The sequence below is a fragment of the Sylvia atricapilla genome, chromosome 1, assembly GCF_009819655.1.
Source record: "Sylvia atricapilla isolate bSylAtr1 chromosome 1, bSylAtr1.pri, whole genome shotgun sequence".
Lineage (NCBI taxonomy): Eukaryota > Metazoa > Chordata > Aves > Passeriformes > Sylviidae > Sylvia > Sylvia atricapilla.
The window spans coordinates 70,584,443-70,598,044 of NC_089140.1; the positions used below are offsets into that span (position 1 = coordinate 70,584,443).

A 13,602-nucleotide genomic window follows, 5' to 3' on the forward strand; every position below is an offset into this window, starting at 1 on the left:
CTGGATTAGTTAACACAGGATAGATGTGTCAGTGTACACCACTGACATCCAGGACCTGAGCAGCTTTGTTCAAAAACCACGCTGCTCTGAGCCTTTGTTGACCAGTTTCATTGTCTAAGCCAAATTACCTGCGGATTTGAATGCATTTACTAGAAACATTAGCCAAATACACTCAGAAAACCAGTGAATCAGTGTCATTGAAATCTTGTTGCCTTCATTCCTGTTATTCATCAGCACTTGTATTTGATGCAGGAACTTCTGTGATTCTGCCTTGAATCAGTGCCATGCCAATCAGCTTGCTGTATGAACACAGCAGTGACTTTCTGCTCCACAAACCTGTGTTGGTACTTTATGGTTTACTTAAATATCATCATCAGTAAGTTCCATATGGGAAATTACTTAAGACATTTGGAATACATTTTACCCACCCTCATAGATGCACTAAAATACAGAGCCATGGACTCCTGGAACAGAGAAATGTCATTAGCAGTGTCACAACAGAGAGAGTAGAAGTATCCCACAAATCTACTTTTCTGCAGAATCTTTTTGAATCATCTTATCATCCCTATGTAGCAATGAATTCCCACAATATATTACAATAATTCCTCCTTGTTCTTCACAACAGATTTTTTTCATGGATGATTTTTAATCTTTCAATCCATCAGCTTCCTCACCTTCTCTAGCCCTAAATCCATTAAAACACTGCTTCTAGTTCTCCAAACCAGAATACACTTTCTGCATAGTAATAGCAGGATTGTTTTTCTTCTTGGTACAGAAGGAGAGTAGGAAGAGACTGACTGAAGACAACTGTATCAGCTTTTCTTGCAGAGCTCCCTTTATTCACCTTGCTTAGAAAATAAAAAAGAGCAATTTGCCTAATTTAGAGTTCTAGAAACCAATCTCTTTCAGAACAAAATATGGCATAATATCAGTTAGCCTTCTGCTTAATCTACAGAAAACATCCTGAGGCAGCCAGGTACCTTCAGCCCACTGATCACTTTGGTTTAAGAACACAAGAGTCAATATTTTAAATAAAGATACTAACATTTGTCTGAAATTTCTCCAAGGGCAGCATGCGACCTTCAACATTTAAAGTTAACAAGCTGAAAAGTTCAGGTAATGCAAATAAAGCAAACATTTAGGTTTTTACAGAATCCTTACTCGGGCAGAGCCATAAGCAATTGAAGACAACCCTTAGGGGATGAACTGCTTTCTTTTACAAAATATTTTCTCCCAAATAGTTCATTTATTTTGAGTAGTAACAGGAAAGGGGGGAAAGGTTAATTTAAAATATTCTGGTAATTCTTCTCATTAAATACATCTCTCTTTATTCTCCAGTCCTGAATGTGCCAGTGCCAGAGTTCAGAGGAATAATTAGAAAAAACCCCAAATATCACCAACCCTCTCCCACGGTTGTTCCCATACGGAACAACTTCTCGCCATCTTGAAAGCCTGTTCATACCTGAAAACTAATAAACACTTTAAAAAACTCCTGCAATCAACATATACTAGCAGAGACTTGCTTATTTAGGAGGCAAAACTCCTGAAGAGAACCTGCACTGGAAGTTTGTTGCCTAGACAGTAATTTTTTAACCTCAGTAGTTACTGTGCTGGTCTTCCTGAGATCCTTGCTCAAATTCCTACAACTGGTGTGAAGTAGAACCCTGAGCAGCAAAAGTTAGACTTTTCAAGGGGCTGGAGATTGTGGTCCTATTACCCTACGGGGGTAAAGATGCTACATTTATATTAACAAACTAAAAAGTCTCACCCTACTTTTTCCACTGTTAAATTGCTGCCAGTTTTTAGGCTTTTGCGAATTCACAAGTTTTCCAAACACTGGGTGAAGTTCAATGTAGGTGAGCAGCCCCTCTCACAGGCAGCTGCCCTGCTTTAGAAAGCAGCAGCTTAACCATGGACCTGTTATTTCAGTCTCACGACTTGAAAGCTGTCTCTTGGCACTGCAACTGCTCAAGAAATCAGAAAAGAGTAGAAAAAAAATCCAAAACAAAACTGTGGCACAGGAGACATAGGAGAAGACCCTGCATGAAAATGCCAGTAAAGCCACAGGTCTAGGAGCCAAGCACACAGATAGGAAATTGAGCAAATTCAGTCTACCACCTGCTATGTAAAAAGAGTTAAGGCAAACAATTCCTGTGCATTAGACATCTCTCCTGTAACAGCTCTGTTGATGTGATTGTCTTTTTCAGGGAAGAGCAGAAGTAACAAGACAAGGCAGGTATACAAAACTTTTTATTGACAACAGAACAACAGAGAGGAACGTCACCACTTCCCATTCCTCAGGAATGTCTCCATTTCACAGTCTGCCAAAAGCATACTTTCATGGTAACGAGCAACATGGAGCTGTCTGTAACCTCCAGAAAAACGTGTCATCAGTGCAGTGCATGGGGACTGATGGTGCGTGCGTGAGCAGCAGGCCCTGTCACAACACAACGTGGCAGGGACAGCATCTGCAGAGCCAACAGGCACAGACATGAAGCAGTCACAAGCCTCAAGTTATCTCCATCATCTCCATCTAAAGGTCATACCTGACCTGTTATTCCATCCATATTCTGTTTCAGGAGGGAATACTTTATTTCCCTTGCTCTTTTTGCTTTCCCTATTCTCAAAGATGTCCATACTTCCAGCCAGAGAACGTGGTCAGAGAATGCCTGGGCTTTTGTATTTTGCTACCTCATACCAGTTCATGCATGCACTTGAGTTTACTTTCAGAAGCTTACATTGACATAAAGAGGGGGGAGAAAAGTGCTGCATAAGAAGAAAAGGATTTAGTTGTTAATGCTTCCTTGCTAACAAAATATTTGGTAGTTTGAATATACTCCCTGTAATATCATTTTCCAAAAGTATGTAGGCAGTCTGCTTAACATTTTAAAGAAACTGCACATCAAACGCAACATAATTTCAAACACACCAAAATTAAATTTGAACTGAAATTCAATCTAAACAACAAAATATCTTTAGTTTTCACAGTCCACAGAATTGCACACCAAGTGCAAGATGAAAGCTCTCTTCTGCATAAGGTTTCCTCTGACTGCAGAACTGTACTGGGGACCTTGTGTAGTAGCTTACACATTTATTCATTTATCATGTTTTTTCCTTTACTTAATGGATGTGCCTGTGGACGTGTAGACTTGTAAAGTGCTTGAAAATAAAACAAAAACCTCAACAAAAGAAAAAAAAAATCCCTCAAAAAAACCACTTAGGTGTGAGAATTTTATCTGAAGGACTTTGTACAGCATTTACAATGTCAGCATAAAGCATCTGAAACATGAGCATTCCCTGCAGACTGATGCAGTGCAAGCAGTCTCATACATTAGATACTGCAATTCCTCTGGATTCAGGATGCACAATACTTAAAAAAACAACCCTAGAAGCACAGACAAATGCTGGTGGCTCTTCCTCTTCTTTTTAGAAACATAATTAAAAAATCTGCATTACTCTCTCATAATTTAAATACATAAGTAATCTCCACTTTTATTACTTCATGACAATGACTTCAAATTTACATTATTTTACGTACCGTCAGAATAGCTCCATGTATAATACAGATATTTGCTGATATCCTGTCAGAAAATAAAAAAACCAAAACCTTCCACTATATAAAAAAAATTATGCTGGAAAGACAAGAACACAGAACAGGGACTTGGTACAGACTATGATTTCAGTTTTATATCAACCACAGTTAACCCAAAATTAACAGATACACAGCGATATTCAAAAGCAGTGCAAATATCTTTGGAGGTTAGAATAAAATTATACTACAAGAACATAAGACAGAAGAAATTAAAAGGCAAGTACTTCAAGTACAGGAACCAGTCTCTGTGAGGTCCACCTTAGTGTTAGCTGTGAGTTCCTTTTCCCATCTTATTTCTTCCTCTGGAACACATTAGCCAACATTGCACCTGATGTAGTCAGCTGGCCCATTTTGTTCAAAACTTGGTCTTTGTATCTTCACTCACCAGGCTCGCTGCAATTGACATCGAGCTAGGAAAGGAAAACATTTAGCGGTGTAAGACCACAAATAAAAAAGAACATTATGTTGTAATTTATTAAGTAAGTAAATTGTCTTTGTTTCAGAGGTTTCAACAACAAAGATCAGTCTGTGAAGGAGAATTGAAATCCATCACTACCTAGTCCATATATACACTGTTAAATTATTACAATGTGCTCACAGTGCCTGTGAAAATGGTAAAATATTTTTGTGGACACTAATTTTTAGTACCTTTGGGTGTCACCACATTAGCATTTGCTACCTATTGGGGAATTGCTATGTGAATAGTGACAAATACATCTGTGAAAGACTGGCTTGGCCTTCTCACCAGAAATGTCAATCCTTATGTTTAGTTAGTGTAAGTTCAGCAGTATTAGTTCAGACATAGACTTTTCTAACTCAAATAACCTGCCTCCAACAGTGACATTAGCAGAAGTGTAGAGATGAGGAAAAGCAAGCTAAAAACAAAACAGTGACCTCAATTCCTTGTTTTCCAACTGCCTCCACCTGAGCAGAGTTAAAAATTGGTGAGGATTCTCAACCTAGTAAACTATCAATAAATCTTTATATTATTTGACCAGCTTTCCTTTGATCTCCTTATAAATTTCTTGCAAACCCCACCCTGAGTCCTGCTTCTGTAAGGAGCTTCTCCTTTTTGTTGTTTTGAATGTGGCTCCTGTTACCTGTGCTTGGATGTTCCTACTTGAGACATATTAGATAGGACAGTGGAGAGTTCAATAGATTTCCCAACTGGACTGGAAGCAGCAACCAATCAATGCTGAAGCTACAGGATGCTAAGCTTTGAATAAAATGTTAAGAAATTATCCCTATTATGTGAAATTAACAGATTTAATTTTCTTTAGTTAACAACATATTAGTGAGCTCAACTTCAGATATATATAACTGTTTAGCACAGTAGGAGTCACCTGTCTCAAGACAGAGCAAATGTACATAGCAGGAATATTAACAATATTCTATACTTCCTATATTAGTAGTCAAAATGGCAAATGTATTTCAACATTGGACAAAGACAATTTTAGAAAACATTACCAAATAACTTCTCCCTTTTGAACTCAGTGTAGACTCTGCATTTCAAAATTATAGCTAAGACCACAAATCTGTCTTACTTGCAAAGGCCAGATTCCAAGAACTGACTTTTCAGTCTGAAAGGTTATAAACAGTTATGTTAGACACAGTTGCATCAGGGAGATCACTCTAAAGTCAACTCTGATTGTTTCAACAGAACTTGAATGATTTCTTCAAAGGTAGAAGGGATGTACCCAGTACTTTCTCCCATTTCACACCACCAAAAAAAAAAAAAAAAAAAAAAAAAAAAAAAAAGGTCCTTAGTGATAATGATTTCTGGTTCTTTTAAAAGTACCTTAAAAATAAAAGGGAAACTCTCACTAAAGCTGTACTGTGGATTTAGAAGTAGTTTAATTATAAACTTTTAAGTAAATATTTGTATCAAGCACATTCACGTAGCCAGCATCTTTGGCTTGATTAAACATCTCCAGTCAACTAATGAATCACGTATTTCCAGCTGATACAACTCAGCAGGGAAGTTACTGCTACATTAAGATGTATGCATTATGCAATTTCCTTTGATTTCATGATAAAACAAGGCATAGTAAATTATGTAAGTAACAGTTTACACACACTATCAGCTAATTAAGGACAAGAAGTTAGCTCAGATTGTGAAGTATCCTAGAGTTGTGTGAGCTATGAAAACTTATTTGGGAAATACTGTACATTCCAAGCATTAGCAGATTAGAAAATAGAACTGCTCACTTCAGAAAAGAAAGCCTAGCAGTGGGTGACAAATCTGTAGTTTTAGACAAACTGTGCTTTCATTAGGCTAATGATCCTGAATAAGATTGAGGAAAACAAGGAGGTGTTCCATTAATTCTCGAAACAGTTTGGGGGATATCAGCCTCTGATATCAGAAAATAAAGAGTAACAACTGCAGAGTCTAGAAGTTCATGTTTTCTTATACTAGCTTACTGTAATAGAAACATAATCCACAGCATCCTGCATACTTAGAAGTTTAAATATGCCTCCAAAGTACTTTCCATTACTATGCAAACTGAATATTAAACATAGCAAAACTGAATATGAAATCAAGTAATTTGAGTCTCATATCTTTAAAAACTAATCAAAGAACCCAACAAAGCAATAGTATATCTTGTTTGAAACCATCAGTCTACAGAAAAGTTCTTGCATTTATTCATTATTTAATAACCAAAACAAACCCCAACCCACAAACAAAAATAATGTGTAACATCAAAATTTTCCTGGTGTCTAGATGAATCAGATGCTACACAGAGTTCTAGCTGTTTTATGGGAACTCTAAGCCAAAACAGACATTCCTGATGGGTATCTTATAGCAATCAGTTTGTAACCTAAGTTGTTATCCATGACTGAAATACCTTGTAAACAGCTAAAGAAAATGTTTAACAAAAGTGGCTATCCAATATTTTTAAATGCAGAGTTTAATCTTCCGAAAAAAATATTTCTTTGATCGTGTATTATATGACCAACTTTTCTAACAGCAAGGGGAAAAGACAAGATAAGAACACCATTTTGATTCTGTGCATGCATTCCCATGCTGTTAACAAGACACAGTAATTTCTATTCCAGTCACATTTAATCCTTTGTCAAATATGTATTTGCCTTGCAATTAGGAACTGAAATTAGCAAGCGCTTAGCAAGAAAACAGAGGTATTTACGTAGATGAAAAGGCATTTCTTCAGTGGTAAAATATTTCTTGTTAATTTTGTACAGTGCAAGACTGCAACCATAGCCTGATGTTGAATAGAAAGGGAAAGGCTAATTAAAGAACAAAGGAACAGATTGCAAAGACCTACCCTTTTCATATCTTAGTTTTCAGCAGTTTGCATTCTTAAAGAAATATACTAGATGTTGTATGAGGTTTGCATTTATCTGTTCCTGCAATGGCTTAATTGGACTGACTGATTTCAAAGTATTTTCTACTAGTAAAGCCTGAGTATTTCACTTGGTGTGTGAGCGACTGACCTTTTATCTACGTCATATTTCTTCTGCTCAGTTCTTGTACACCTATTTTAGTCAGTCTCAAAACTATCAGTTGCTTCCAGGACTATGGGTGGGCTCTTTCAAGAAGTATAATTCTATCAGTTTGTTACAGGTAAGAAAGCCTGACATGAGCAAGGTTCAGTACTTGTCTCAATTCTCGTGACAAAGCATTGGGATTGAGAACAGATCTCTTTTCAGATACCGTCTCACACACTTTCTGGCAAAGCTGCTAAGGATTAAGTTATATAATAATCCACATGAATTTACCTGCTGGTATGCCATTCCAAGCAATAAGCAGGCAACAGAGCACGTACAATAAACTCATCATGACAGTGAGCATTCCAAATTTCCATGTCCAGTGGGGGTCTGTTGGCTACTTTTGTTATCAGGAAATGCACACATGATATCATCTCTACACGTGAAGCAAATGGATGCATATGCACTGTGTCTCCTGCCTCCATGGAGATTTGGGTTTACTGTTTGGGGAAAGGGTGTTTTACCAAAGTGCAACACAGGTGACATTTTCCCAAAGCCAGCCTGTTTCCTAACCAGCACCCTCACACAGGGATCAGTGGATACACTGGAGAAAACTGCTCTCGGTGTGCACTGGTCATGTGCAAACCAGGACAGCAGCCTGAAGCAAGCCACTCCCAGGACCAGAACAATTCTCTCAGCCTGCAGAATGCCACCGCCATGGTGGCAAAGTGTCCTGCTATGTACATTGCTCTAAGCACTTAGTCCAGGCACTCCCTGATTTCTCAGATTCAGGACAGAAATTTAAATATGCTTTAAATGGATAAAAAATTAAGAACAAAGAACATAATTTCTATAAAAAAATTATTGTCCATGTTTTACACTGGAGACAGAAACAACCACTGTATTAAAGTTGCTATAATCTGTTTTCAAATACAGCATACGTTAGTGCAGGATTTCAGGTCACAAACCTTGGACACCTGTAGGAAAAAGGAATACAGGTGACCTCATGTAAGTACATATGTGTTAATCCCAATACAGCCTTGCCCCTGCTGAGTCACAGCTATATCCAATAAAGATAAGTGTGATAAAGGGAGTGGGTTAGCTGGTGAGGGGAATGTGAAGGCAGAAGAAGCTTGAGGAAGAGGGAATGAGAGGATCATGAAAAGAAGAATCCTGGGGAGAGAGAATCACTGCTGTGAGGTCAGTCTGGGTCTGCAGTTAGAGCCTATTGTTGGAACCTGCAGTCACAGTCTAGCCAGGTAAAAGCCTGCAGTCAGAGTCTGCAAACTAGTACCTCCAGTCATAGTTGAGCAGGAAATAACCAGCAGTCAGAGGCTGCAAGGGAAACCTACAGCAGGGGCTTGCTGCAGCCAAAATGGTGAATAGTTTTGAGTCAGGATGGCTAAGCTGTAAAGAGAAATAAACCAGGACCCTCTTCATGCTTTGAGAAACAAGAAGTCTGTGTCCTCAGTTCATTTCTACCCTCTAAGAAGGTGGCTGCTGCAACAGACCCTGTTCTGGAATACATGCTGCAGAACAGTACTCTGGAGGCACATAGAAAAAGGGAAGTGGAAGTCTTACCCTTGCGGTTCTTGGACGGTCCTTGTTTTCCACTTTCTGTTCACATTCTTTTATCATGGAGCTCAAAATAACCTAAGTCACATAAGGAAGAGAGAGACATGACATTTGACATTTTTCCTTTTACATTAACACTTCTTATGAAATCTACTCTGCAAATAATTCTGACATTAGCAGAACTGTGAAAACGTTTCCCTGGGTTTTTTCAAGTCCTTTGAGTTCCAGTTATCTGATAATGCCTTGTGGTTAGAAACAACAAAAACGTTCAAAATAACTATTCTGTAACTATCTGTAAAATGTTTTCCAAATAGTTACAGAAGTTCAGGACTCCCTCCTTTCCCCCAGGCTTTTAAAAACAGAGCTAAAACAAACTCCTATCTGTGACACACTGTTTCTTCATGAACATTATGCATGACCAAAAAAAGCAAGGAAAGAAAGTGTGATGGCACCCTAAGACAACACTATAATGGAAGGAAGTCGTAAAATCAACTTAATATCATTCCACTGATTTCTTTCAGAGTTCCGATGACTCATGCCTTTTTTCCCTTTATTTGAGCAATTACAGTGTTAAAGGTTTCTGCAGAGTGTTTAAGACTGAAACACCTCCACACTGACATTTTTACACTTATCCAAAAATAAAGGAATGATTCCCAATAGCAAGCCTAAAAAAAATAATCACACAGTTAATTCATGGGACAGATATATAACTCCCTGCCCTGTTCACAACAGTACTGTTTTAACACATTAAAACAAAAGTGTTTTGAACACTTAGGCAGAAAAGTTAGAATGCAAAGTATGAAACTATAAATATATACATATACACACATATATACACACTGCATAAAGGGAAACTTCCTCTGCCACAGCTCAGAAGAAGCCAGATCTTTTCTGAGACCTAAACTTAGAATCAGTACTCTCTTACCAAACCTGATATATACAACAAGGAAAAACCTATTTTCAATCTCTAAAATACAGATCAGTCACTAATGGTTACTACCAACTGGTAAGTATTTTAAAATATATTTGTATAAATTCAAATCCTGGTTTCTGTTAAGTCCGCAGCACACTATTAATAACACTGATAATGATGAGGCCTGGTCTGCAGATCTCTACTACTGCTCCCTCTGTTTCTCCAAAAGAATTACTTCAGCATTGAAACATTTGAAAATTGAAACATTACACACCCTTGAGTGTTTCAGAGAGCAGCATTCAAACAGACTACAACTCTTCCTACTAAATTTGCTGTCCTCCATTTGCATAAAGTGTGATACAAATACTTAACGCTCAAGAGTACAGTGGTACAAGAGAAATACATGGAGAATTCTAGTGAAAAAAACAAGATTTTTGTTCTGTATCCAAAAAACCCTGAAATTTCCAAGCACAGCTGCCATAATTTTATTACTTAGCATTTCTATCTGTGCACTGGAGCTTTCCTACATTTTTGTACACCTGAATCAAATCTCCAAATATCAACAATATGAAGTTTTGATCAAAGGGGAGAACAATCATCAAGGATCCAAGATCATTTCAAGAACAGGATTGGATTTCCCATCCATTGCACATCTCTTTCTGATAAAGGCTGTGTAATTTGTGATGAAGTGGAGCAATTCTTGTCTTCTTCTGCAAATTAATTTCTAAATGTTCTACATCATGGCTCTGCACATACTGCTCAGACCCATTCCCTTAGTTTCTCTTTGTTTGGTCATAGGACTGATTATGAAATCACATCTCCTTAAGAGAAATATTTTAAAGCACTAACTCTATATTTAGAGACACTTAAGAGACTTAACATGCTGAAGTCTTATAAACAGTACCGTCAGTATATGGACTAAATATTTGACCAAATACTGACTCACTATCATGCAACTCAAATCCATTTACTTTGAAAACCCATAGAAGCAAGTGGGAAATGAGAAAGAAGGGACTTGACATTTGACTAGAGATGCTGGTAAAGTAGCTGAGTGTCTGTACAAGGTGAAATGTTTCCTTTAAAGATGAGAAGGTCTGACCTAAGTGCCCAACTTGCAATTTCAGTTATATGAAAGAAAGGAAAATAAGTATGGAGTTTACGAGTGTAAATGCTGCCAGACAGGACCACACAAGCCAATTCCACAATGTTACCCTTCCAAGATGAGCATAAACTCTGTACTGACGTTAAAGCCATTAAAGCTAAGGCACTGTGGTTTAGAAATGTGTATTTGTCAAGTGATAAGCCATTTGAATCACAAATAACCACAGTGGCCAAAATAATGAAAAAGGCTTAATTCTGTTTATGCAAATGTCTAATTGTTTGAGACGTAAAGGCATTCATTTCAGAAAACATGATTTTCTATAGAAGGCTTCTAAGATACACACTAGAACTCACTGGGCCTCAGAAGCTTCTATTACTGATGCCTACAAATCTCCTATTGGAAGTGGGAAGCTGATCAAGCACTAGATATCCATTTCTACAATAAAAGGGATAAAAAATGGAAGCCTGTAGTGAATTTTCTAACCCACTGGAGCAGGAAGTAAATATTTTAATTTTATATTTCTTTCTGGCTACAAAAACAAAGCACTCGGCATTATGTCTGAAGTCACTTAAGTACAGTAATGGAGAATGTTGTAACAGAGGATTGAGAGCTATCTTTACTTATTGATTTTTTTTAATGTTATCCCAGTCCTCAAGCTTCCTTCTCTGACGACAAGATTCAAACTCAATCAAACCCCTTGTTCTAATTCAGTGTATCTTTTAAACTATATCTTTAAACCTTAGAAGTTACATTAACTACAAATATGAAGTAGCAGAATTTGTATCTGTTATCCCACTGGTGAAAGAAAATGAAACTTTTGCCTAGTGCAGCTTTCAGATATATGCTCAAGACCTCCCAGTCCATCTTGCACCTCTCTCTGAACACAGAATATCTATCATTGCCACACCTCTAGTGCTGCCTGTGTAAGGAAGCACAATTTATTGCCTCTGAGTGATGCTCAGGGTCACTACTGTTCCTTCTGACTCGGCCTTCTGTGAACTCAGATTCTTTACTTTCAGGTTGAAAAGTTCCCCCAGTAATAAAATATAGAAAATAAAAGATTGATACTACAGGCTTTTAGATGGAAAATGTAACTGAAAGAAGGAACTCTGTTACTGAATATAAGAACTTAGGACTCCCAGAGAATAGTCATCTTATTCAGGTCGCTTTGGCAAACACAAGGAAAATAAAATTAATTTTCTCACGTACGAGTAATTCATGAAAGTGCAGTATTAACCTTCAAAGTAACCTTCAACAGTATTCTTCTGTACATTCTGATTAAATCTTTTCCTCCATCCCTGAAATGTTCATCCTTTAAGCTTTTCTCAGCATGCAACAAAATGACATCTCTTATTTCTCTTACTGACTTAACATCTCTCTGTTGCAATCTCTGTTAGTATTCATCCTCTTCAAATCTTAACAAAAAAGTGCATAGGGCTAGATTTTCAAGTTGCTCAAGATTGCTTCCTCTGCTAACTTTTTCTGGGTTTTTTGGCTGCTTGCTTTAAGCTCCTCCTGTCAGGGATCTTGTTCACTCCCATGTGTCCTGTCTGCTTCTTTTAATCTGCTCTTTACAATTCACAGAATCACAGAGTGGTTGAGGTTGGAAGGGACCCCTGGAGGATCATCTGGTCAACCCCTGCTCAAGCAGGCCACTCGAAGCCACATGTCGAGGAAGAGCATGTCCAGATGGCTTTGAGTATCCAAGCATTTAGACTCCATAACCTCCTTGGACAATGTGGGCCACCACTCAGTCACACTCACAATTTAAAAAAAAAAAAAAAAAACCCAACTCTGCCCATGGTCTCTGGTCTTGTCCACTGCGCACGACTGGGAAGAGCCTGGGTCTGTCCTCTTCGGACCCTCTCTTCAGGTACTGATATAATTCACCCAAGTTTTCTCCAGGCTGAACAGTCCCAGCTCCCTCATTTTCTTCTCCAGCCCTTCACTGGACTCTCTCCAGTAAGCCTGTGCTTTCGTACTGTGGATCCCAGAACTGGGCACAGTGCTCCAGATATGACGTGCACTCCAGATATTCCCTAATCCTTAATAGTTTCTTTCCTGCATGCTACCAATTTTTATCTGCATTTCCATTGGGTTTATTGTAGCCACTGATTTTAGTGCATCCTTGGTTTGATTAACATCAAGATGGTAAAAACATTTCCTTTTTCTTCAGTCTAGGAAGATTTGTGTTTCTACACGCATTTCTGACAGTTAACTATTTGTCTGCAGAGGTCCTCAGCTTAGAAATACATTTATGAGATTTTACTGGTTTATAAATCATGTGACCTATTCTTTACCAAAAAACTCCTCAATGCCATGTTTTGAAACCATTTATGAGCAGCCCTCTTTAACTTCTGGTTTAAAATGCCATCACATTTCAACTTCTGCTACCTACATCTTGTATTCAGTAAACATAGCTGCTCACCTCATGCTCTGGAGAGAGATGTTCCATGTCGGTTTCGTAAACACTTCAGTCCTGGTAAAAAGTGATTGACCATTAAATCCTCTGAAATAACTGAAGTCCAAGTTGTTAAGGTATTGTACAGACCACCTTTTGAAATTATACTTTTTTTTCCCTGTCTTCTGATAATGTTGTTCTGTGGAACACAGTGGCAGCAGCAAAACTAAGAAGATGGAACAGCATTTGACCTTCATGACTAACAAAAAGGAAAAAATATCTTAAATATATTTAACATCATATATTTCATACTTCCATACAATTATTTTAAGATTTTTTCTTGATTTATTGGTTAAGATCAAGAGTTTTGTTTTTATAGCTTTCTTTTTTAAAGTATCTATCAGATCCACTGTGTGGGGTCTGGCTGGAGTTTGTTTTCTGCAGAGCAGCCCTCAGTGCTGTGTTTTGCACTGATACCTACAAAAGTGTTGGTGACACACCAGTGTTAGGCTACTGCTGAGCAGTGCTGGCACAGCATCAGTGCTGTCTCTCAACAATCGCCCCCATCATCA

The 13,602-nt window shown here is 37.9% G+C and overlaps 1 protein-coding gene across 1 annotated transcript in view; it reads right to left on the minus strand.

The window, feature by feature from the left end:
* Positions 1 to 2,232: 2,232 nt before the first annotated feature.
* The window catches only part of RELCH (RAB11 binding and LisH domain, coiled-coil and HEAT repeat containing), a 76,065-nt gene continuing 64,695 nt past the window's right edge, over positions 2,233 to 13,602 (minus strand). The window contains 6 exon segments of the mRNA XM_066326097.1: positions 2,233 to 3,950; positions 3,953 to 4,002; positions 8,621 to 8,640; positions 8,642 to 8,692; positions 13,058 to 13,090; positions 13,092 to 13,147. Of these exon segments, the coding sequence (XP_066182194.1) occupies positions 3,883 to 3,950; positions 3,953 to 4,002; positions 8,621 to 8,640; positions 8,642 to 8,692; positions 13,058 to 13,090; positions 13,092 to 13,147 (278 nt within the window). The 3' untranslated portion in view covers positions 2,233 to 3,882.